A 27,314-nucleotide genomic window follows, 5' to 3' on the forward strand; every position below is an offset into this window, starting at 1 on the left:
GAGGAGCAGTTGATGGGACGCAGCCCGGCAGCAGCAGCAGGCTCCTCTGGAGACGGCAACGGGACTCTCAGCTGGAGATAATCCCCCCGTGTCATGACAAGACAGCGCCTCAGCCTCCTCACCCCCCTGGCTCTGCTGGGACTCCTCGCGGGGCTTGCAGACCTCAGCCATGGCTCTGCCGGTGAGGATGAGGATTACTACATGCAGGAGCTGCTGACAAGAGACCAGTACAACCAGGTCCAAATGCTGGAGAAGCCTCTGGCCTCGATACCTGACAGGCATGAGCACCCCAGCCAAAACCCTGGCAAGAGAGTGGCCAAGGGGAAGGCAGAGAGCAGCAGGCAGACGGATAAAACCACAGCTGATGCAAAACCAGGTAAAATCAATGCCATCTCTTAGAGGGATGATGTTTTACTGTTTTTGCTTTTCTTACAGTCGCAGTCTCAAGCTGTCTTGTGAATACAGTAGTGAGACTTTATTCTTGCTTGAGTAATCCTGCACAAAAGCATGAAATGAGCAATCAATTAGCATTAATTATCTTTTTAAATGTGATGGGAGAGGTTTGTGTGGCTGCAGCTAAAAAACTGAAGTTCTGCTGAAACTTTTGAGCAACCTTATGAGTCAGTGTTGCCACTAGATGACAGTGTATGGCTAATCATTTGAGCTTTTTTTAGGCAAGTTTTTATAGATTTTTCAATAGGATGAACAGGACAGCAGAGTATGAATAGATAAAGAAAAGATATGCTTTGTAAATAAAGAGTAAAATGTAAAAAGTTTGTACCACCTGATGCTTTTCTAGTGAAATTTGCAGTGCAGCGTAAAGCTTAAAGCTGAAAGTCGCAGGTTAGTATTCAGAAAGTTTCTGCTGAATTGCTTTGACATTGCAGAAATGAGCCGCACACACTCACACTGTTGATGATGAGTTCAAAAAGGAAAACTGAGGGACTTCAGAGGAGCAGCTGAATTCAATTCACATGGTGATATATGTGCAGAGTAATAACAATGACCTCCACAGGTAGCCCTCCTCCCCGTTCCCTCGCACACATAGATCAGAGTCATGTTTCTGTGTGGTTTCTGCACAAGAGCAAGATTAACAGCCTCACGCATGGCAGAGGTCAGGACTGCAATACATGTCAGAGCCAGAACACGTGAAATCCACGCAGCAGAGAGACACAGCAGTGCTGTCCTCTTCGTGCAGAAATGTGCAGCTCAACAGTGTCTGCATGGGACTCTCAGCACATGCAGTAGCAGGTTTGTAGGTATGTCTGAAAGCCTGCCAGGGGATTGGAGGACAGTAACAGGCGCGAGGGCTTCAGTTGGTTGGTGGCAGATAATTTCGAGCAGCTGTGTCGGCAGTGACCTCATGTTTCAGGCATCTGGCTGCACGTGTCTCTGCAGGGATACCTGCTGCAGGTGGGACCAGAGGAAGAATAACAGGTGTTAACAATGAAACATGCAAAAGCCACACAGAGCTGCTGGTTTTTATCTCCATCACACTGTATCACACAAGATAAAGTGTTTTTATAGGCGGAATGAATATGGACTGCAAGGACTTTCGAGTTTTACATTATGGTAGAACAAAAAGTGGAAACTCTTCATACGAGACAGGAAGTAATTCAATAGAATAATTGCAGTGTTGCACTGTAGCTGCACTAATAACTTCATATTAATGATAGATCAAATGACTGTGTAATGTAAAACCCACAGTGTATGAACTAATCTGCAGTTCTCTACAGAGCATTTTAAGACCTTTCAGCTCATTGTTTTGGTTTTGCTGCAGACAATTACAATAAAACTAAACTAACTAACAAAAACCTCAAATAAACTGACTGTACACTATCTGCTTAGCGCTGGATGTTGCAATGAAAGTTAGCAACTAGCTCATGGAGCATTCAGCAGTTAGAGCTACCTGTTTCATATATTTGCCACTCTAGTTGGTGGAGACCAAAACAGAGCTTAAAATGAGTATTTGATATATATTTGCCAGGTGGCCAAAAACATGTGTTTACACCTTCTGCCGCCCCATTTGGTAAATAGATGCATAAGCAAAAAAATATATATATATCTGTATATAAATAGCAAAACCCAATTATTGCAGCTTTAAGTACAGTTTCGTGGTTTGGATTTTTGAATGTTTCCATTTTATAGATTTTGTTGCTCATAATCAAATAGTTATTAAAAAAATCAGTTTTGTTTCAGCTTTATGACACACTGAACACACACAATTTTTGACTTTATCCAACATGATTTAGACGGGGAAAGACGTTGGTGGACCTTCAATTCATCTGAAAGCATGAAATAGTTCAATAGTCCAAAGTATGCACAAAACCCTGGGTCTCTAAACTGAGTATTTCAATTCAAATCTTAATTTTTCCTGGAAAACTCAGTGCTCAAGGTTTTCATTCAATTCATTTTCTCTCAAAATTTTGCATTTTTACATCCATTGGTACACACTGAACCACCCATAATTTAAAATCTCATGATATCTGAGTGCATTTTACACCGTAAAGGTTTCATTTTTAATACAGGACACTTGCATGGTGTATTTATTGTATTATTACCACTTTGATCAACACGAAATGGCCATGAGTAGGATATTGCCTGCACCTCGCCGGCGTCTAAATGATCAGAGCCTTCTGTATCCGTTATGCTGAAGCACACATGCGGCTCGGAGCATTGCTGAGGATTTAACCTGTCCCCAGAACGAGACGAGGATAAAGACTTTCAGATGTGAGAAGGATTGTTATCACGTGGGACCTATTCTGACCTGACACTCAGTCAAATAAGAAGCACATGCTTCTCTTCCATCTCCAATGTGACTCCCTGCCCCCACCCTGCCTCTCTTATATGACTGATTTGAACCTGGAGGCAGTTATCTTATACATGATATCACAGTATTAAAGAAATGACAGTGCAAATTGAAAAAGCAGTATTGGCTAAGCTAATGTCAGTGAGGGACATACTGCAATCGAATACAAAGAGCACAAGAGCTTAAAGTTTTCAAATCTTGTGCCCAGAGATTGTCTCTTGGTTCGGTCCCCAGTCCTGAATCTATCCATGTGTGTAGGACTGAATCCAGCCAAAGCTTTATTTTCTTTGTCAACGATTTTTTTTTTATCTCCATGTTCACAACAATGATAGAATGAACAGTTTTAAAGGTGATTCGGCCTGTCAAAGCCTCTTTTAAACATTAACAAGTTTAGCTTTTGTTCCTGTACTAATGTCACTTCCTTCCTCAGTGAAAATGGGCAACAAAAAGGCAGAGAAGAACAAGAAGAGCACCCTGAAAACCCCAAACAGCATCTCAGAAGGAGAAGGCCAGTACACCTCGCTAAAAGAGGGTGAGTGAAAAATCGATGTCACTCTCACTTGTTATGGGAAATTCATGGTCTCATAAAAATGCGTCTTGCCTCCAGTGCGCTGGGATCGTTTCTCTGCTTTCACGGGAGCCGTAAGGATGGGAAAAAAGAAACAAACTCTCTCACAGATGACAAATATTTTGGAAAGCAGAAGAGTTTTCAGAAAGCGTATTTTCCCTGCGAGGAAAAAGTCTGGCAATATAAAATGATGCTCTCAGAAGTGGAGTCAAGCCGCAGAGGCACTGATGTGCTCTTGAAGCATTGTGTTTGGTTTCCATGGATCACAGTGTATTTGCTAAACTGAAGCCAGGATGCCCAGTAGCCTTCCTGTCATGACGATGACAGATTAAACTCGCTCGACTGAAAGCGTGATTCGGGGCAAAGCACATGTGCTTTGATCTCAGACTTTCCGCAGCACTGAACATTATTCCTTATTAGACTTATTTACACAGTGTCGAACATTTGTAGAGCAATTGGAAGCTGTGTTTAATAATGCTGGGATGTTAAGAACGGCTGTAGCGGAGTCCATGCTGTAGTCTATTTCAGCATTTATATTGAAGTTATTGTAAGGAACCTACCGAGACAGACAGAAAGGCTGCCGTTTTTAATTTGCCACTTGGGAATGAGAGCAGAAAGTTGGATATTCTTGTATATTGGAAAATGGGAACTCAGTGCCGCCACGCCTGGCACAATGACGCCCACACAGTCAAAATCTGGAAGGCTCAGGCTCCCAAAACCATGTTTTCACGGCTGAAAGAGTGACTCAACACCAATCTGTTTTCCAAATTTGTTTCAGCGTCTCCTGGTAGCAGCTGATTCACCCGGGTCACGCTCTGACTGCTTCATCACTGTAAAAATCAACAGCATTTTCAGAGCATCGCAAAGCTTTTGAAACGTTTTACCCTCCAAATTTTTAATTAGTCGGCTATTGTTGGAGATGTAGCCAAACCTCAGTGTTGGCCACATCCGCTCATGCCAAAGCAATAGGGAACTCATCAACTGGGGTCTCTGAGATCAGCAATCAAAGTTTGATCCAGTGGATGTTTCATCAGCTCGTTCATTGTTCCAGAAATGATGAGCAGAAACGTGTTGAAACAAGATGTTTCTGCTCAGACATAACAGTTTGTAATGTGCACAATCAAACCACAGAGGCTGAGTTTAATAAAATGCTACTGAGTTTTTGAAAGACTGGGCTGATGGAAAGTTAAAATTGTATTAGTGAGGCTGTAGGTTTGCAATAATGATTCGTTAGGTGGAGTCTGTCACATCAAGTTATTCAATGGTTTTTCTTTTGAAGTGAAACTGTCACATCTGAGAGAAGACATAACCATCTTCTTCTTATAATGAAAACCTGAGCTGATAGTCAATAAAATAACTGTTCCTCAATTGAATGCACTGATGAGATTTGTTGTTATAGCCTTACTTGGTCTGGTATGACCATTAGCTTATGGTGGCTAATGCTAAATTAGTTTGCTGACTTTATGGCTCGTCTATACTCTCTCTTGTGCTACTATTACACAATTTTTTTGAAAGTGACTTTTAAATATTGCAATGGTTTTACCACAAAAATAAAACAAGAAGAAAACACAAGTCACACAAACTGAAAACTCTTCCAAGATGGATGCCGGTTCATTCAAATGAGAGTTGCTCACTGTGTGCATACGCCAAAAGAAGTTTTTCCGACAAGAAATCCAGTGTGCTGCTATTCCTGCATTTGCAACTTGTGGCCACAGGGGTCGCTGTTCAGCTAAAGTTACCTGGTCTTGCTTTAATATTTCAAGTTTGCAGGAAAATACTTAAGTTGCTACAACGCTCATCAATACTGTATCCACAAAAATGAACTGTTTTGGGCCTAACATGCAGTAACATGACAAGTGGCCTTGCACTTTGCTGTTGAAGCCAGATTGTGTGGGTTCTCTTACGAAGGATTGCAGATGGTGATAATGATTTAGGGCTTTGCAACATGGCAGGCACCCATCTATTTTTTTGCCCTGCTGACCTTGATTCTTTGGGCTGCTTCAAGGGCCAATTTGTCCCTAATATGCTGCGATCACTCCATTCAGAAAGCCTGCCGACTTACTGTATGTGTCTGGCGCCAAGAGGGTTTTAAATCTAGTCATACTGTACAGGGTCACAAGTAGACACGTGTTTTATTGCTGTATAGAGTTACTGTGAATACTACTGTAATTGGTCTTACCATCGGCTTCGCCTCTGGCTTGTTAAACAACTTTTACATAAAGGTTTATAGCAGAAATGAATTTAGTCTCAAGCTATGTTTGTTTTATGCACCAAACATAAATTGTGTCATGCATGTGTGTATTCTGGATGCTGATCATCTTTGTCTCTGGCTGCTCTGAAAATTTTGAAGCATGTGATTGATTGGTGTTCAGTGTCTCACACATATCAGGCTGCTGGAACAGTTATACAGTGGAAAGCGAGCTTCCTTTATGGATTAAATATACTTTACTGCAGAATCCTATGTCCAAGTGCACATGTTGTAAAAGAAAAAGCAAAGATCTACAGTAAGAAAATTCCTTTGCGAATGTTAAACTCCTGGGTGTTCAGTTTTTGTGAAGGCGGTCCTGGCTGTGTGACAGCGACATGTTCAGCATATGCTGCATGTACAAACAGACCGATGCCCAATCGGAAATTCTTGGTATGAAATTCCATCGCTGTGATCCAGGGAAGTCTGCAAACAGCTTGATCTGACCCAAAGAGCCGTTGGGCACAGGGGATTTCACACGTCAACCTTGATTTGCCCATTTGGCCCTCACTGGGTGATATTCATTGTAGTGTAAAAGATGAGCCAATCTCACACAAAGACCTCTTTCTAGTGAACACCATCTCAGTTTCTGCAATTACTTCAAGACAGGCGTTTGTTCGAATGAACTGCAAACTCCCTCCAGCAGCAAATGAGAACGTTTTTAATTGATGTGCAGCTTTCTCTTTTAAAGACTGTGTTTTTCCAAAGTGAATTCAGGGTGCCTTGAGCACGGCTGCATGCCTGCCAACCACTGCTGTGGCAGCAGTGGGTGTTAATGGATAAGTGGCATGCTCAAGGAGTTAATTACAAGATGATTATTCATATTGATGACTGTTAGTTTCCATCGTGCCATCAGTACTGCCAGGAAAGATATGAACTATGAGACTCAATGCATCATAGATTACTCTTGTCCTTTGGTTTGGGCTGGGCAGACACCTGCACAGTAAAGTGTAGTACGATCCTCTACAGTAATGAACACGTGAAATGTAAACAAATTAAAATCTATGTTCCAGTGTTTTTGGACCCAAACTATGGACCAAAAGTCAGGATATCTCAGCCTCTGCTGCTTTGATTTATTTTTATCAATCTGTGTCCCACAATCCTACGGAAGCGCAATTCATTAGGATTCAGAGTGCTGATAAAGGAAGTAGAGACATGTTGCACAAAAGGTCTTACAGAATCAGACAACTTTTTATGATTTTGACCCATCTGTCACCTCATCCAATACCTTTTAATATGACTGGCACCAGAACCCTCTCAGTCTAGCATGCATACCAGTATTTCAGCACACGGTGGGCATGCATTAAGCAAATGAAGGGTACATTTGCAAAAACAGATATTTCCATTTTGATTTATTTTCATAAATCATGTGGGGGTTTTTTTTGCACTGCTGGAAATATCAATCACACTGATGCTGGTTTATTTTATTTTAAGAATGGCTTTTAACTGTTCTCGCAAATGAGCTCTTCAACTGTAGGTGATCAGCACAATGAGAATGTTAGCAATCAAACCTTGGCATTGTCTAATTCTACAATCTGTGGATTCATAACACCTGAAAAACATATTCTGTATCTATGTCAGAAGACCTTTCTGACACAGAAAGATCTTCCTTTGATCATAATAAATACGCCTGACAGGTTTGCAGCTGTAGCTGCTGCAATTTCCCTTTCTCCCTTTCATTACATTGCTTTAGTCATTCCAACAATTTAATCATGTATTCAGGGTGCAGTTAGATGGCTGTGATAGGTGTGCATTGCAAAATTACAAAAAGGAAGCGCTCATAGTAAACCGTCATTAATCAGCCATGAATACTGACAAGCTTTGAAATTCACTGCAGTTTAGACATCAAACCCTCCGTCACGCTGTTAAACTCCATTTCATTCGCCGAGGCTCAGCTTTCGCAGTCTGATTTTGCAGGTTTGGAGAAAATGAGCTGTTTACACACACGAGTGTGTAACGTTTGACACACGTGAACTTATTTGTCTCCATTCACGCTTAAAGTGTGACGAGGGCACTGCGGGTGAACAAATTTGCTGCAAGGGAGACTTGCTTGATGGAAGAGTTTCCATCTTGATTTATTACTGTTTTTGGTCGGCAGGCAGAACGAAGAAACATTTCACATTATTTGGATGATACTGTACTCTTTGTGTTGACTACATTAGGCTCTCTGTATAGAGCACCTATTATTAGATCTTCTCAGTAACGAACACAGAGTGCAGCTGCTGCCTTGTTTGCTTCACACATTTGAGCTCACCGAGCAAAGTCTAAATTGCTCATTATTGTTGAGTCTGGCTATTAACAAATGCATGGACCCTGACTCAGGAGCTACGCTGTGCAGAAAGCAATGCTCCTGAGGCAATGCAACACATGATACATAACATTACCATCACAAGCCAATTTGTCATTCTCGTTACCTAGAATGCCCTCCCATGGGACTGGAGACACTGAAGATTGATGATTTCCAGCTTCACGCTTCAACTACAAAACGCTACGGCCTTGGCGCGCACAGAGGTCGCCTTAACATCCAGGTAAGACAGGAATGTAAAATGTTGGCGTAGCTTGGGCACGCTTACCAGAAATGTTTGGGCTCGCATCATACCCAGGGCAATTTCACCTTTCCTTGGCAGCTTTCATCTTTTTCCACGAAGCAGCAATATAAAAAATATATAGATATGATTGAGAGATAGCATCTTTTAATTTCAGGATGAGCTTGAGTTCATATTTAAGCTCCATGGATCTGGGATGACTGGCTTTTGCTTCAGTTAAATATGGATGACATTATCACTCTCTTTCAGCTCGCAGCATATTTTAATACTCCAAAGCTAACTCAACAGAGAAAGCAATAGTGTTGCTATCAAACCAGGGGAACATCCCCAAACCTAATAAAGAGGATTGGCATCTGGGAGATGAGGTATTTCCTGTTAGTGCAAGCTGTGCTACGAGGGTATTAGCCTGCATACGGTCTGCAGCGGGCCTCATCTTCTGCTCTGAATGCAACTCCACAATTAATGAGACACACACACACACATGCTCTTAATTGGCTCAAGACGGCCAGGCATTATGTTTCAGGAAATCAACAAAACAAAGGAATTGTTGTTTGGTTTGTGCGTTCACCTCTGTGAGCGCCAGTCAGGGATCATAGAGGGACAGCGATACTGTCCATTCTAGTGAGCAGTTATCTGTAAATCAGGGGAAACACATAGAAAGCAGATGTTCCCTGTTGAACTGGGCCTGTGGCCAGTGAACTTGGTTTACTTACACTTTTGTGGCTGCTACAGTTTGTTTAGATTCCAGACACCAACAGTTCTGTGATGAATATAACTTTCTTTCGATATTATGAGATGCATATTTGCAGGAAAACATGAACAAATGAAATTCTAGAAGGCACAGAAACGGCACATATTGTAATAGATATGTTTAGAAAGGTAAGAACTGCTTCCCTATCCTGCAGAAAAATGCATACAGGCAGTTATGGGATACATGTGCCAGATTTTTTTTCCTTCAGGTAAGTAGTTCATGAAAGGTCTGCACCTGGATCTGGACTGGCACCAAAGAAGTAATCGCTTGTTCCATGGCCAAAGCTTCGCCATATTCCATGGAAATCTGTTAACAAGTATTTTTTTTCAGATATTCCGCTAACTGACAGACAAACAGGACATAAAACAGACACTCTCCTTGGCAGAATTATTTGCCGATCTCACAAATCATTCAACAGTAAAATAGAGCATTTTTGCTTCAGGAATTTTGTTCAAGGAAGCGAAACACCTGCTTCTCAGAGCTTGAACATGCTTGTCCTAGCTGCGAGGAAAAAGCATGCTTATCGTTTCTAGTTGTTCATGTTTTCTTTCCAATGCAAGCGAACATGTCTCTCTTTTCCGTTTCTAACTTCCATCCTGACAGGAAGTTGGATCAACCAGTTGGCTTGATTCAAGCACAAAGCCACACGACATGTTAAGATGTGGTAGATCTGCTTTGGCTCCTCTACACCCTTCCCTGTATAGCCCCGACACAGACCCACAGAGACCCAGAGAGATGTATACTTGCAGAACTATGATTCTGGAAATATAGTTTCTCTTTGAGGACTCATCATATGCACAAAACCAATTCTAAATAATTAACTTTTTTATGATAAAGACTTGAATAAAGACTTTAATTTCCAGTAGTTATAGTATATATGTCACATTTAGTGGAGACATCTCAACTCCAAACACATTTAAATGGTCCAAATGTAAAGGATGATGTTGAATATGAACCTAACATGGTTCAGAAAACGTATAGTCCCAAATCCAATATAAGATTACATAATGTAACAGGAGTTAAATGTAGATCTGTCACATCCAGTTCTTCTGTGCTCAGATCTGTAAATAATTAGAGACGTGACAGTTCTGATAAAGAGGTACTGACATAACGCACTCAGGATGCACAGTGCAGCATGTCTTCATAATGTTTACGTTCGGATGGAGAGGATGAACAATGTTGCCTGTCAGCATGTGAGCGTGACTCTTCACACATCTCCCCCTGAGCCAACAGTGTCATCTGGTCCGGGCTTTATGGAGAGGGAGCAGCAGTTTATGCATTGTGATTAGACATTTTCTGCTGCTGGACCATACAGGAAAATGTATGAAACTGTTGCAGAAAATTCAGGAATGCTGGGGAACGGGGGGAAAAGAAATCTCAGAAGTTGTCTTCAACAGTCAGCTCTGTCTCACAGATGTGTCCTGCTTTCATTCCCGTAACTTCCCTGGCTTTGTTTTGCTGTTCTTACACCCATTTAAGTATGATCCAGTCAAGTTTGAGCAATGCAGTCTGCACTATACCCGCCTGTGTTGTGTTAAAAGACAGATTCAGATGACTAAACGTCTTCTGCACACTTCACCCTCTCCACTGTCAGCACTTAAGCAACAACCTTTGATGAATTTGAAACAAATGCAAGCAAAGCGTAGGTTTTAGCAGCCAGCGTGCTGCATCATATGTGGACTGCGTGTTTGTGTTTCCACATGGACATCTGGAATAAAACTGTGTTTCTGGCCTGCAGGCCGGCCTTTATGAAGATGACCTCTATGACGGGGCCTGGTGCGCTGGGAGAGATGACCCGCTGCAGTGGTTCGAGGTGGATGCCAGGAGGCTGACGAAGTTCACCGGGGTCATCACACAAGGCAGGAGCTCCCTCTGGTCGTGAGTAGAAACCCTGCAGACATGCAGGAAAGACAGCATATGAGGAAAAGATGAGAAGTAGACATAATATCACGCTCTGTGGTCTGTCAATCACATGGCACCTGCGAGGAAGAATGGGAGTCTCAACCAGGATAGTTCTTGAAAAGCTTTTTGCTTTAATAACCTTTATTGCTACATTCCTGTTTATTGGTGACAGATTTAGATCAGCAGCAAATCTAAAGCACAGGCTGGCATAATGAACTTTGTATAAAAACAAGAGAGTCTACAAACATAGCAGCACTGCGACGCTGCACTTCCTGTAGACACAGTCGTGCTTCGTGCTAGATGCTAACGTCTGCATGCTAGAATTCTCACAGTGACAATGCTAACGTGCTGATCTTAAGCATGTATGTTTGCTATGCTTGCCATCTTAGTATAGCATGCCAGGATCTGCTAATTAGCACCAAACACAAAGTACAGTGCAGTCCAGGAACATGCATGTCTGCACCAAATCGCATAATGATCCATCCAACAGTGGTTAAGATGTTTCACTCAAGACCACAAATGTCAAACTCATGGTGGCACTAGAGGAAACATGCAGGATCATCAGAGTCAGCAGGATTCATCCTCTGGGGACCATGAATGTATGCACGAAATTTAATGGCAATCCATCTAATATTTGTTGAGATAAAGTTCATTTGGACCAAATTGGTGGACCCAGCGACAGACCAACAACTGCATCCATAGAGCCATGTCGCTAGCATGGCTAATGAAAAGTCAAATACAGGAACACAGGGAGTAGACAGATAGCAATAATCGCTCTAGAACTCTAATGACTCTAAACCCAGCTGGAAAATTGGACTTCACAAACCTAGACAAAAAAACAAGCTTTTCAGTCTTGTCCACATGGCGCTGAACCTTCACTGGTGTTTGCCCTTTTCTAAGTCTTCTCTTATCCCCTCGCTGTGAGATTAAGGATTTATGAGCGTGATTGATTGGAGCGCAGCCTCATTCTTTCATCTCTCTTAAAAGGTCACTACATTATAAAAATAACACTGGGGTGAAAAGATTTTACTGCGCTGTGAGCCTGTTCACCACACTGAGTTGATGGTATAAAAAAAAAGGATTTAACGAGCAAACAGTTTTCTTTAAACCGTACAAATTGCAATACTTTACATTTACAGCGAGAGTTTACGGACTGCAGTATGGGATGAGTCATCCAGCAGCGAACAGCGTCTGTGAAGTGTGTTAAGATATGAGCTGCAGTGGCATCAGATCTCCATGGCGTCTTATGCACTTAACGTCCAAATACAAAGGGATGTATCTCACCTCCCACTGCCTGGGCTCGTCAGTACGTGAGTCTGCTTCAGTGGGAAGACATTTTTGAAATATAGAACACTTCCCCATCACTTCGATTTATGTGCCACAGCGTAAATAACTTCAGCATGTTTTTAAGGTCAACTTAAAACACATACATTCATTTGTAATTGTAGAGTAGCACATTTTCTTTCTTTGGGTCAATAAAGCACTGCAATAGTGGCTTAACTTTTCCCAGCATGTGTTGGAAACCACTGGGTCACCAGGCAAGCTTATTTTGACCCAGTGTTATTTTCATTGTTTTATATTACACTTGTATTATTTCCCCTGAACTTAAATATGGCTAATTTGACCAAGTGCTCAAAACTCAAGCTCAAGCTTTGCTATAAAACTGTAACAAATGCTGCAGAAGTTGTACAAAATTACATGCATAAGACATAAGGTTCTACATATTATGCCTATTTACATTTGATAGTTAAGTTGCATTCAGTGTTAAGTATTGCTTATAACTAGCTGAATTAGCTTGTTGGCTGTTTCTAAGGGGGAAGTTTTCAGTGGCTTTGATGCAAATGTATCGCTACAGTATGAAAATGCAGGTTATTAAGTTATTAACATTATTAACTAAACTAAACCAGTTGATTTACACATTGGAATCTGATTTACCATTAAAACACACCCGCTGTGTGATGTAATGTAGATTTTATTGATGATATAATTTGGAATAATTAGCTTGTTATGCAACATTAAGCTCATGTCGTGGAAAACTGGACTGTGTGAGACCACATGAGTCACTCACTCTGTCACTGTTATTACATATTGTTCCAAACACACATTAAAACACAAATGCAAATACATGACTTTAATAGCAGTAACATGACCAGCTGATTCCAGAGTTATTTCAGAGAACTCATCTAATTAGTGCGGCTATGTATCGTAAATACGCTGTTCGATATATCATAAAACTGGTCAGATATCTGCTGAAATGTAGGCGCAAGGTGATTACAAGCAGCAGATCTAAAAAACGTGACACATTCCCACATCTGGTGGACCCAGGAAGTAAAAAGAGTCAGACCACGTCCTCCTTGCTGAGACACATAAACATCATAATTTGGGTAAATATCCTAAAAGTTATACAAAAATAACACTGGCGCTGGGTTAAAACAACTAAATATCTTGTGTTTGACTGGTGACACACTGGTTTTCTACCCACTGGGCTCTGGGTAAAGTTAACCGAATATTGTAGCGATGATATACAGATGTTTGGTCGACCTTGTGATTTTTAATGTGTGACATTTATGCTTACACACACACCGAAAACACAGTCTGTACAGTACTCTCTAGAGCTCAGTATTCTCTGAGCTCTAGAGAAACCCACTCTGAGCTCACTGAGGATTACGTGTGTGTTTTGTTCTGGAGTACCTGCAGTCGCGGTACTTCACCTTGAATTATTCAACCGGCACTATTCCACAAGACCAAACTCTCCATTATGCCTGACCTGTTCGGGAAGAACACACTGCTAGAGCCTAGTGGCCTAAATTGCACTTTAATAATGGCTTTGGAGAAGCATTTTCAAACGCTGAGGTGCATTTTAGGAATATTTTAAGGTTTCTAAGTTGTAGTTAATGGGTTTATACAGAGAAATCAACATTAAGGTTGCCAGGTTGTGGTGTGTAAAGAGAGAAAACCCTCACTATCACTTACTCCCTGCAGACTTGATGGCTTTTTAACACTGGAATATGTCATTGATTTTTATTAGAATACGTTTTTAAGTTTTTTCAGATTATTATTAGCTATCAAGTATGCAACTACATGTTAGTAATTAGCTAATAAAAAAACTAATGCACACGAAAAAAATAAATAATCTAGATATAAGAGCAAAATGACTAAAAATGATTTAAGTCGCACACAGTTACAAACTGAAGGGAAAAGTCGTATTTGACTTTAACCATAATCCTTTATTCACCACGAAAACCAACAACTGGCTCTGCTCACACTGTCCCTACCATCAACCAACTTTGCTCTGAAATATTTGGCAACTTTTGGCCTTTGTAACTCTTAATTGAAGAGGATGGCACAGACTTTTGGAAACTGCTGTGTAGTTTGAGAGCATGGGGAGATTCTTTATAGGCTGAGTTTGTAATTTTCCTTCAAGGGCGCAGAAGACAGCGAAGAATATCTCCACAATTAGCTCTGTAGGGCATGTAGCTGTCTGCGGTGCCAGCTCGGGGGCTTCTGTCTGTAACAGCGCTTTAATTAGCAGAACTGGGAATTCTTACCAGGCTGGACCAGCTCAGCACTGATGTCTTTATCCAGAAGCATGGGAGTCGCTGCCAGCATGTACTGCACTCACTGAGCTCTGTGAGGCACGACGGGACATGAAGTCATCAGTCGTTTTCTGACAGACAAAAAAATTATTTGGATGTTTCAACTCTCTGTGATCTCACTGAGCTTATTCTAAAGGCCAATACCAGGATGTCTGCTCCTCAGCTGCAACTCCTGCACACTGTACATTCGTGTTGCACATGTTAACCTGCATGTTGTACTTTTTTAAAGGGTTTTGGCCAGAATTTTAGTCTTCCAAGTGTAGCATTTTCAGGCTATCTGGATTTTTCCTGTTTCATTTATTCATTTGACTATTCAGCACATTTTCTGTGAATTACTGGAATCAGCCTGTAAAACATTAGCCATGGTAGGTTTTTAATCGTGGAAGTTAACTGCAACCCTCAAATGTTCAGATCTAAGTGCCCTCAGCGTCAGCTATGGCCCCTAACTTAAACTGCATACTAATGCAGTTGAAATTAAACTGCATACTAATCATACCAGTACTGTGACTTTAACAAAATTTAATGTAGATTTGATGTTCACTTTGATGGATTACACAACTCACAAGTGCACTAATGGATTTCTCTACTGTATGGAGGTGAATGGAAATCAATGGAAATTAGATTAGAATAACTAAAACACACCAACATGGGTTTGCAGACTGGACCGCTTTGAAGCAAAAGGGCTAAAACATGCAAAACCGCATGGAACTTAACCTGGTTATAGAAAGGGAATCTAGACGTGAGATGTCGGTGTTTCAGATGTGAGGTTGCCAGGCAACCAGCAGAGAGAGTCACTGGTCCAGCATGCAACCGCCCATTAAACCTCAACTTAACATTTGATCTGCAAACAGATTACAAAAATATAATATAATGTGTAAATTATTGAGCTTTTGAGGTGTTGGCAGGCCTATTTTTAATATCTGGCCAGGCTAGCTGTTTCCCCCTGCTTCCAGTCTTTGTGCTAAGCTAACCAGTAGCTGGCTAGCTTCATATCTACCCTAGAGATTTGAGTGTGGTGCCAATCTTCTTAGCTAACTCTCAGCAAGAGAGAAACAGAGTGTAAGTCCCAAAACATCAAGCAATTCCTTTATTCATTCTTAAACGCAGGAGTACATTTAAATTCACGGTAGCATCACTCACAGACATGAATAATATATTGCACTGAGTTAGCTCAGCGATTTAAATTAATGAACAATTTATGACTGAATGACGTGAAACAAAATGACAATTCTGCTGTCTGAGTCGCCTCAGAGCTCAATTTGCATCGGATTTGGCCCAAGTGAACATTTCTTTTCTTCTTCTCCTCTTTCTTAAAGGAGTGATTGGGTGACCTCGTACAGGGTCATGGTGAGCAACGACAGCCACACCTGGATAACACTGAAGAACGGCTCGAAAGACTTGGTGAGTAGCAGCAGAGACATTTCTACTATCGGCTCAAATGTTGTTGTTTGTTGTTTGTTCTGTGTGTAAACCAGCCTCACACAGAGTCTTGTTTCGCTCCTGATTGACGAACCAGAAGGAAATATGAATTCTCGCTTTAGAGCAATTACAGAGGAAGATTTAGATCTCTGCTTATTTCCAAGCTTAATGAGCTGAGAGGCGATAGTAAATACTGATGATCCTCAAGCAGATGGAAACCTCACCCTGGCTCATTGTTCATCCCTTTTCTACTTGGGCACTTCATGAAATTGAATAGACAGAAACTAAATACAGGGATGCCTTGACAGCAAACTAAAGCAGCAACTGATCGCTGATGCATTCGGCTGCGGAATAATAACAACATTAACAATCCTATTATCAATGAACAGATCAGATTAAGATGATATTTTTGAGGGAAATCGTATCCTCGTCGCTCCCCACTGTGGTTCACGTCCCAGCTAATGAAATTTTGGTTGTAACTGTATACTCCCCTGGCTGGTGGAGTCATCCATGTGGGAGATAATGCCCCTTCAGTAATTTAGTCTCTGCTACAAGCTTCCCGCTCACCCACCCGCCCACCTTTTATGCCAAATGCCAAGCTGCGCTGTTGGTCTTTCAAAATGCCAAAAGGTGCAGAGAAGAACTATCACTGTGGGTGTTAAAATTTACAATAAACTCCCAGTGGTATCAGGGTTTAATGACATTCAGCAGGTGCTTGATGTGTGTTTGTTTAAGGGTTATGCGGACTAAACCATGGAAACAAAATTCCACTGTCTGTTTTAATCTTCCTGTGCGTGTTCTCACTGAATGCCTTTATTTCCAAAGGCTTCTTTAATATTTACTGCACGTTCTGTCCTTTGCACAAGGTGATTTTGCAACTTTATTAGATTTTTAAGGGGCCTTTAAACAACTAGTCAGGGACAATCAATGATAATTAGCATTCTAGGCCAAATTTGGCTCATTTGCAGATAAAGGCACTGTCCATGAGAAGCACGCTAAATAAATGACTGCATGAGCAACAATCAACTGACATTCACTCTGCAGGAAGCCTGTTCTTTATTCACCATCTGCTTGATCGTGTTTGCCTCAGTAGATCTTCAGTGGCAACAGGGAAAAGGAGATCCCGGTCAGGAACATCTTCCCCGCGCCAGTGGTCGCCCGATACATCCGAGTCAACCCTCGCTCTTGGTTTAACAGCGGCAATATCTGCATGAGAGTGGAGATCCTTGGCTGTCCTATGCCAGGTGACGGGTTTGTATGGACAGAGCGGACACATGAATGATTCCTGCCACTGGAGGGTAGAGATCTCGCGATGATGCACAACATTAACTCTGCGGGGGGAAAAAATGCATGTGAATGAGGCATTGATTAAAGGGATAGTTCACTAAATTAAAACCTGGCCTACCCACCTCTGCTGGTATCCAGCCATGCAGACAGTTTTGGTTTCATGTGCTACAGAAAGAATTGCCCCAGTGGAAACTTTGCACAGCACGATTATCCACAGTAACTGGGACGTCGTTCCTGGAAAAACAGGTTGCTGTTGAGTTATTAATGTTTAACTGTTGAGCGCCGGGAGCACAGCAAATTGAATTAAACTTCTCGTCCTTTGTGTGGGGATGGTGGCAGAAACCTCAAAGACAGATATCTCACAAACTTACTGCATTTCGTGATACCAGAGAAAATCTTTGTGAGGAAAGCGAGCAGGTGCTCTGCATTTCTGGCAGGACTGAACATTCCTTTCCTTCGGTATCATTGTGAATAAAAGTAGCTAAACCACCTCCTTTAACCTCTAAATTTCAATAACAATATACTTTTTCAATTCCCAACAGATCCAAATAATTATTATCACAGACGGAACGAAGTCATAACAACAGACAAGCTGGACTTCAGACACCACAGCTACAAAGAAATGAGGCAGGTGAGTCAGTGTGAGCAGAAAACAACAGGTATCAGTCGATTTACAGAGGTGCAGCTCTAATTCCTTATTCAGCAGAGACACCAGGGCATGCAGCAATAAAACAACTTGTGTGACTCTGAGCCAATGCAGGACAAGTTGTGTCCTTTGCAAGAACAAAGTGAGCAGCGGTAACGAACGATGTGAGCGCTGCCAGCCGCATGAAAATGCATAAAGCATCTCCTGGGTTGTGTCATTACTTATTCATATAGTTGTCATGAGCAGTAGCCTGTTCGCACTGAGGAGGAAGACAGCTGTATTTGTCAGTGCTCACACGGTGACTGAGTGGTTGTGAAGGTACAAGTGTTGTGAATCGTAACCGTCTGGAACGTGGCAGCTCCCCTGCGCCATACAGTCGACTACAGGTGTCCCAAACTGCTGTTATGACCCACAGTGACACGAAGTACAATTAACGCTCCGAACGTATGGCTCATTGTGAAACAGCAGCTTTTTTTCTGCCGTGACAGCCTGAAACGCTACTCCAGGAACACCAAGGTGAATTAAATGGCCTGTTTTTCTTTTCTTTCTTTCTTTCTTTGAAGCTAATGTGTGTCACGCAGGGCGTCCAGCCTCAATAGGGCTTCACAAAGGAAGGAAGGACTATTTTCAACACTCTGCTTCGAAAGCATTTTCACTCTTGACATTTCTTTTCTCCGTGCAGGTACCTGGTACCGTATCGACCAACTTTCCTTCTCTTAGACCACAACTGATTGTCATATAGTAGCTCCGGGAATAGTAATTTTATGAGAGGGCGGCCAATTGAAAGATACAGAGGGGGTCAGCTGAGATGCAAAAACCTCATCGTTCTACCTCATCAGCTTCAATGATTTTTGTAAATATCTGTTCTGACAGGAGCAACACCTGTTTGGAACATTCCACAGGTAAACAGGTTCACTGGTAACAGGTGATAGTATCGTGATTGGGGATGAAAGAGGCATCCTGGAAAGGCTCGGTCGTTCGCAAGCGAGGATGGAGCGAGGTTCGTCGCTTTGTGAGACACATGATATGACATCATAGGTGGAAAGAACATTTTGCACATTCTTCAAAGAGGAAGACGGCACATTACCTTGACATTACATCCCAGCCAAGAAGCTCGCCTTTAATGATAACATTAACCTGAGAGGACAGTTAGTATGAGTGGATCAAAACACAGTCTGTCCCGTTCAGGTTTCTGTAAGAAGAACAAACACTCCTAAATGGCAGCGTATAAAAAGACTCCACATTTATGGCAGTATGGTCTACATTGATCCTGGTAAATACACTCCAGGTGTATTTATCAAGGGAACGCTGTGCTTTATTAGACTGGGAGCAGGAATTTCACCGCTGACATTTTGTTTTATGAACAAAAGCAGATTTTTGTCGAATGATTTACTTGGTTAGAAAAGTCAAGATGCAACCCAGACTTAATTAAAACCCCACCGCTCCTGACTGGTTAATGACCTCTGCAGCAGCTGGTGCAACACAGATTTCTGACATTAATGTTGTCGCTTTACTCCACAGCTTGTTAGTCCTTTTCCTGCTGCACTTCCTCTTTGTGTCTCCACTTATGCCCATATGGGTAAATGATAATTATTGTTATCTTAATCAGCTCCTCTACAAGGCTGTCTTCATAATCACTGTGACTGGTTTTCACGCAGCAACCTCCCTCCCCCCCTGACTCGAGTGTTATTCAATAAAAGCCTGTGCCACAGAACTGGTTATATTGTTTTTGAAATCTCCAATAACATGAAGATTGTTTTGTACCCAGTAAAAATACCACAATGTAAAAATACTTGACCTCAAATTTTAACTATTTCTTTCTTAAACCTACTGTTCATGACTAAATAAGCAAAAATCAAACTTAAAAAACATCTTTGTAGTAGATTGATTTCAGACATTTTATATCACATTTCATACCACTCATTAATGGTGCATCATTATTTGCCTTCCACAGCTTATGAAGGTGGTTAATGAAATGTGTCCCAACATCACCCGGATCTATAACATAGGAAAGAGCCACAATGGCCTCAAGATGTACGCCATAGAGATTTCTGACAACCCAGGAGAGCATGAAGTTGGTGAGTACATTCAAGGCAGCAGTGCGCTCTGATGCACGAGGGCGTGATTGCTCAGTTTAATGCACAATAACAACAGCATCGACATCACACTGTGTTCCTCGGAATGTTTTTCTCATGTTTTTATACATGTAGTTGCAGCTCCTGCATATTTAATCACCCTCGATCTCCCCCCTACCCCCACCCCCCACCCATCTCTGTGAACCTGTTGACCAGGTGAGCCGGAGTTTCGCTACACAGCGGGTTCCCATGGTAACGAGGTGCTGGGACGAGAGCTGCTCCTCCTGCTGATGCAGTTCATGTGTCAGGAGTATCTGTCTGGCAACCAGCGGATACGTCACCTGGTGGAAGAGACCAGGATCCATCTGTTGCCATCTGTCAACCCCGATGGGTACGAGAAAGCCTTTGAAGTGGTAGGTCTGCACGACGGCCATTAGTGACCTCATATCGCTCGCTGGCCTCTGGTGAAAACAGCACCATATCTGCTCGGCAGGGCTTCTCCTAATCGCAGCACATGTGGTGCAGGTACATGCCAGAAAGCTGGTTTGAAAGATCTGGAGGAATACGTAAAATGAACAATGTATGTATGCAACACAAGTGAAAAGGAGCTCTAAAATAACAGTGAAACGCATGTTGTCGGGTTTGCTCTTAAACCAGCTGCAGCCCTGCTACATGAAAGGCAAGATGATAATGAAACAAATAGAAACAAGTTAAGAAGGTCAAAAGGAAGTCTGACAGAGCTTGGCTTCAGTGCAGTCGGTGACATCATGTCATTTGGTGACCTGATGTGTGAGTGCAGTGTACATACTGTAACACTCTGTTTCTCTAAAGCTAATAATGTGCCTAACAACTCATTTCCTGAACTGAAATTTGCATGTGCATGCACAGCTAAAACAGATGAACCTATTCAACCCAAAGAGGGCAGTGAGCAGGTTTTCAGCTCAAATCATCATGTTTTATCATAGCTGATGCACTGATAGAAGCTCTATTAATCTACAATGTGAAAGGGTCAGTAGCAAATGCTGCACCCAGATCTGCATCTCTACACGGTTTAGCAGCTTTTAGCTTCTTTTGGCTCATTGTTTCGGACTTTAAGGTTACGCCTATAAACCCATAGCCAGTTATTTCTGGCCAACGATCTCAGAGAAGGGTGGATGCTACCTAACAGTACCAAATGGCAGCAAGACAAAGGAAATGATGGCTGGCTTGGACAGGCTTAAGACTGAGATCTGCTGAATGTGGACATAAGCAATGTTTTGCTAGAAGTTAGCCATAACAACTTCATTAGCCAACGGGATGTCCAGGATGTGTTCTGTGGGTTTGTTTTGGACTTTTTCTCCCCCGACTGATCCAAAAGTACTTAGTGCAGACTAAAGTACTTCTTGGTTGCCAGTGTTGACCTTCCTCGGCTCTTCAGCACGTTCGTGGTTGTCCAGGCATGTAGACTTTGAGCTTTGTGATAAGTGGGAGGTCAGCTGTGTTATGATTTGTTCAGATATTGCCGCCGGATGACTTGTGATGACAGGAGGCCGAAGTGTGATGATGGAACTGCTGCACCCTTTGCACCTGTCTATGACCTGATACCACTGCTGAGTTGAAGACAACTCCACACTTCACGCCATCTGAACCACGTTACAGCTCCATCTGCGATCTTAAAACCTTTAGTAACTACTATTTTCTCTGAATTTCCTTCATATTGCATCTCTTTCTTTTCCTTTTACCCAGGGTTCAGAGCTCAGCGGCTGGTCTCTGGGTCGATGGAGCAATGATGGAATAGACATTCACCACAACTTCCCCGATCTCAACTCCATACTGTGGGAAGCCGAGGCCAAGAAGTGGATCCCTCGCAAAATGTTCAACCACCATGTGCCCATCCCAGAGTGGTACCAGTCTAAAAACGCCTCAGTGAGTCTGACTGGCTCTGTCAGATAGACTGTACCATTCTCAACTCATGTACTGTGCAAATTGCAGCATCCCTACATTTAACTGCATGTCATTTTCAGATTAGGGCTCTCTAGGCTGCAACGTATGAGAGATTTAAACACTAACATTTGATTTTAGTCTTAGATTTTAGCTTTTATTGTTTTAAATATGAAAAAAACAGCATAAAAATTTGTCTTTTATGTGACATTTATTGTCCATTGACTTCACCTACAGGTGACAAATTATGGCCATTTGCACATGTTCTGCACCTCCTCCAGTTTAACAGAAAAATCCCACTGTGAAGATGATCCTTCGCTTGAAAAGGGTAAAGCAGCCACGTGGGCATGCCAGCGCAGTCTATTCTGGGAGAAGCGGACGCGTTTGCTATTTGTGACGAACAGGCTGTGAGCTAAAATACACCCAGCGATCTATTTAAAGCTCATCCTCACGAGTGTTTTGATGTTACCGAGAACCGCGAGTGAGTCACACAGAGCCCCCAGAATAGCTGCTGCAGCTGCAGAGCTGGGATCCCCATCTGTGCTCAGGAAGCTGTGAAAACTGTCCTCCCTTGCCTCACTGACCGGCCCAACCGGTGCTGAGAGATAGCAGGGCTGGTTTAATTAGATGAGCCCAAACAGCAGGGGCAATTTTATCAATATCCTGATTGGAACATGCAAATGCAAGCCATTAGGTGGTAGATGTCCTGCTGCCTCTTGATGAGAATTTGTTCGCGTTTCAGAATAAATATTAGTGGAAGTGGTGAGTGTGTGAGCTTTGTCACTCCCTCTTGAGAGCACATTGCAGTGAAATTGTTTTCAGCATGAGGGAGTTAATTTAGCAACCACAACACTGAGATGATTGCACAAATTACATTATCCTCGCCTCTTCTGTGTCCCTGCTGCAGGTTGCCGTGGAGACACGAGCCCTGATAGCGTGGATGGAGAAGATGCCCTTTGTGCTGGGCAGCAACCTCCAGGGAGGGGAGCTGGTGGTGACCTTCCCTTATGACAAAACTCGCTCCCAAGGGGTGACCAGAGAGCAGACCCCCACCCCGGATGACCACGTCTTCCGCTGGCTGGCCTTCTCCTATGCGTCCACCCACCGCCTGATGACTGATGCCAACCAAAGGGTCTGCCACACAGAGGCTTTTGCCAAGGAGGACGGCACCATCAACGGAGCGTCCTGGCACACTGCAGCCGGCAGTGAGTGTCCAGAGCTTCCTGGGTGTTTTCTCGCTCAGCCTAACACTGTGTTATGCAGGATTTCTCTGCTCGGCTCTGAGCCTTTGAGCTGTAGCTTTGTTTAGCACCCATGTGCACATCTGCATATTCAGCACCCAGCCCCTCTGGCTGTTCCAGAGCTTCTCGAAGCTTAAGCTCGTTTAAGCTCGACGCATCGCGTAGCAATTCAAAGGCAGACAGACCAAGAAAGGAAAGAGTGAGAGCGATTCCAATCCATTTCACTCTTAATTATCACCACAAACTCTGGCCAATAACTGGACCAAATGCCGACCTAAGTTGATGCTGGCCTACAGATATGTTTCTCTTTTCTTGGCAGGTATGAATGATTTCAGCTATTTGCACACCAACTGCTTTGAGTTGTCGATGTTTGTGGGCTGTGACAAATTCCCTCATGAGAGCGAACTGCCGGAGGAGTGGGAGAACAATCGCGAGTCTCTTCTTGTCTTCATGGAGCAGGTACAGAGGCAAAGCAGCCCCCTCAGTATATTTATATATTTGACTATTAATTCATTCCTGTTCCTCTCATTTTTAAGTATTTATTAAAAAGTGCTGTATCAGTACCATATGAGCTGATCACATGCTGTACTGAGGAGAACTTGAATGGATGTTATAGTAAAACTGATACATTTTCTGAAATTGAAACACTGTTCTCGTCAAATACAGATGTTTTGTCCCTTTAGCATCTGTATGACACACACCAGACTTTCCAACTCCAATGTAAACCCATTTGCGGCAATGTTAGAGCACAGAGCAAGGTGATGTAGTATAAAAATGACTGCATGAGACGTGAAAGGGCATGAAAACATTGGTATTTGGTGACCTTGGAAGGAGAACGGGCTGGCAGCCTCTTGAGAACACAGCACACAAACGCGGGTCTGTCAGAAAACCTAAAGGTCAGGCTGAACCTGAGCCTCGTCCCCGACCTGAGACGGCCTAACCTCACAGAGAGGAAAACTAATGGTGCATTCAGGTGCTCCTCATTCACTTGTAAACTCATATATTTATTCTCATGGTGCACACAACTTCTGACGTAAATTCCCCAGTTTCATGACGCATCATGTTACTACAAGACATGATGGGAAATTAGCATAAAAAGTACCTTCTTAAAGCATGGCCAATAACATGGGGAAACACAAAATTATTCCTTTAGTTATTGTCTTTTTCACTGGCCCACGCCAGTATGTGTGAGTGTATTTATCAATAATCAATAATAATTGCTGTATTGTCTCTGGTGATATGGACGTCAGAGGGATGGGCCCCACGTTGGGACGCAGCTTGGATTTAAATATGGAAGCTGGATGAAGAGGGAAAGATGTGTAAACATGCTCAACTGTTGAACTGAAGATGATAAATCGTTCATCATATCATCACATCATGCATGTAGATGATGAAGTAGATGTTGATGTGGTAAATTTAAAGCAGGGTTCACACGCACTCGCGTGGGTCATGCTTTTGTGTGCAGGTGCATCGTGGGATAAAAGGCGTGGTGAGGGACGTGCAAGGTCGCGGAATAGCTAATGCAATCATCTCTGTGGAGGGGATCGGCCATGATATCCGCACAGGTAAAACATTGCATTTAACCTGATCCTCATGGATAATTTCACCTCTTAACGAGACAAACATGCTCACATCAAACATTTGTTCAGTCAGTGTTTTGCAGCATGTGGATGTTGTTTCACTTCATCTTTGAAATTCTGTGTGAGTAAGCCTGGATTTTAGCCCCTCGCTGACTCAGGAGTGAGTCACCCTCACTGTAAGTTAGTATTCTAATGTACGATGGAAGAAAAGGCATAAACAAAAGCAGGTGATGTATTTTAGCAGTGCTGCAGGTCGGAGTCTGACTCACAGTCAAAGCCAGTGTCGATGAGGCCCTCTGCTCTGAATTTGACTATTGATTGTGTGCCCTCGAGTCAATCTCTGCTGATGCCTAAAAAATGCAGCCTTCAAAGCCAAAGTAGTTTTGTACTTAGAGCGTGAAATCAAATGTCCAAAAGGACATTAGCCATTATTATTATTCCTGGAAGTAAAAGTCACCGCTTCTTCTTTAAATCCTTGCTATTCTCAGTTGCAGTCAAGGAAGATTTTAGGGTATTTATTTTGAAAGCTGCACCTTTTCAGCTGCTTTGAATTTGCTTTGGAGCCGCATTCAAAAACAGACATTTGCAAAGCGGCCGTTGTTCCATCAGGATGAATCAGCTGTGGGCACTGAGAAGGCAGGGCAGACAGCCTGGACCGAGAATTCATTAGCTCATTAGCATTTTATATTGAAGCACTTCAGGAAACAATTAGATTCCCCTTCTGTCGTCTGAGTGTGAGTCATGTGAGCGTAGATGTCCGTGTGCAACTGCAGACAGGCCCGGCATCATATTTCATTTGTCTCGGTGGTCATTCAGACGTGTCAGGTGTGTGGATGAGCAGAGGGAAGCTACGCTGTCCTCTCTGTAAATGAGCTGAAGGCTTGCTCAGTGCACCCGTGTTCCCAGGTCACGTACAGGCGGCCTTCAGCAGGGAGAAACCAAGAAGAGCCGACATGACAAAGCAGAGCTATTTTTAAAAAACTCTAAATTCTCAAAAGTAGAGCACAAAGAACTCCCCAACTTTTATTTTAGGCTTCAGATGGAGGCTTTTGGGAGGCTTGCTTTTTGCCACTGCTAAGTGGGCTGTTTAAATTCAGCTTTCTAGGACAAGATTTGCATATTGCTGCAGTTGCACAAATAATGTGGGACTGCTAACGCTTGCTGTGGTTTAACTTGAACGTAATGTTTGCATGGGCCCGTGTAGGTAAAACCCTCAATGATGCAACGTCTGTAGTAAAGTGCAGTTTGCTGATGGCAACAGGAGTTAGATCCATTTCTCTGCTAATGAGATTTAAAGGGTAACTTCACCTACGTTGCACATGAGGATCTGCTTACTGTTCACAGGGAGTCTCTCAGTTTGGGACTGGACGCTTCAAATTCTTCAGCTAAAAGATAAAAAGAAAAAGTGACAAGGTGACAGAGTGATATGAAAATATTGTATTTATCATCATATGAATTAGCTAATATGATGCTACATTTCCTTATTTTTCAGATTAGGTTCATGATCTGATTTCTTCTGTTTTGATTGATGTCAGTGGTGAACTGAAACTTTATTGATCTGAGATAATGCAATGTTTAGCTGTGCTAGCTTTGCTCTGCGTTTCTCAGCAGCTTATCATACATGGCTGGTGGCTGGTCCCCCTTTTTTCAGTTTTTCCCTCCTCATGAGGCCATTAAACCTGCAACTTATATCTGCTCAAAACATGACTGTAAAATTTCAAAGTGCTCTTCAGTGTTTTTGGAGGTCAGTGTGGCAAACTGGCGAGGTTAAATTGAGCCTGCAACACCCCGAACCAAACACTCAGTGAAACTACTGTAAATAAAATAAATGTTTTTGTGTGTATCTTCAGCTGCCGACGGTGATTACTGGCGCTTGCTGAACCCAGGGGAGTACAGAGTAACAGCCAGGGCTGAGGGCTACAGCCTCACCAGCAAGAAGTGCGAGGTGGGCTACGAGATGGGCGCCACCAGGTGCGACTTCACCATCGGCCGCACCAACCTGTCGCGGATCAAAGAAATCATGGAGAAATTCAACAAGCAGCCCATCAGGTTGCCCCTCAGGCAGCTCCAAGCTCGCAGGTCCAGAGAGAGACGTCTGGGAACATAATGACTGTATGAGGAAGAGGGAGGAAGAATGAAAAACAAACATCTGCTCTGATCAGACACGGGATTAACTCCAAGCCTGGGTTTGGACCTCTGTCAGATTCCTCCAGAGTGCTGTCAGCAGAATTAGTGTTTGAAGATTAAAAAATATGGAGTAATTTAAACGGGATGCTTTATTTGGTTTTCTCTCGGTTTGGTTCTGTTTCATCCCCGGGCACAAGCTCGCTCTCCGTTCACTGTTGTCATCTCATCTTTTCTTGATTTCCAGTTTAAAGTATTTCATTGTGTCAGAGGCTATTTTTACGTTTATGACCCCTTTTTTCACTATAATCTCCCACCATTCCTTGTGACATCAGCCATGCGGTAAATACTGATATTGCAGATAACAGAATATAATCACATTAGAACTTATTTTTTTAAATAAAAGAAAATTGATATAAGTCATCATGTACATACTTATTAACTTATGTAACACAGTTATGTAAACCATTACAAAAGCTTGATTACCTGCACTCGTTCAGTTTTCTGTCTTTTAACAAAATGTGGACTCAGTGACCCTTTTGTGCGTCATTGATTAGTTTTTTATACACTTTGCTTTTGGCAAGTTATCAAATAAAGACTATGTT

At 42.5% G+C, this 27,314-nt stretch overlaps 1 protein-coding gene across 1 annotated transcript; it reads left to right on the forward strand.

Moving 5' to 3' along the window:
* cpxm2 (carboxypeptidase X (M14 family), member 2) lies at nt 1–27,314 on the forward strand. The gene is made up of 14 exons (XM_041962496.1): nt 1–376; nt 3,240–3,341; nt 8,041–8,150; nt 10,658–10,797; nt 15,734–15,818; nt 16,930–17,080; nt 17,666–17,754; nt 19,724–19,847; nt 20,061–20,257; nt 21,570–21,749; nt 22,672–22,969; nt 23,325–23,464; nt 24,471–24,570; nt 26,436–27,314. The coding sequence occupies exons 1-14, from the start codon at nt 94–96 to the stop codon at nt 26,690–26,692; spliced, it is 2,256 nt and encodes a 751-aa protein (XP_041818430.1). The 5' UTR covers nt 1–93; the 3' UTR covers nt 26,693–27,314.

This window comes from Chelmon rostratus, chromosome 21, assembly GCF_017976325.1.
Source record: "Chelmon rostratus isolate fCheRos1 chromosome 21, fCheRos1.pri, whole genome shotgun sequence".
Taxonomy (NCBI): Eukaryota; Metazoa; Chordata; class Actinopteri; order Chaetodontiformes; family Chaetodontidae; genus Chelmon; species Chelmon rostratus.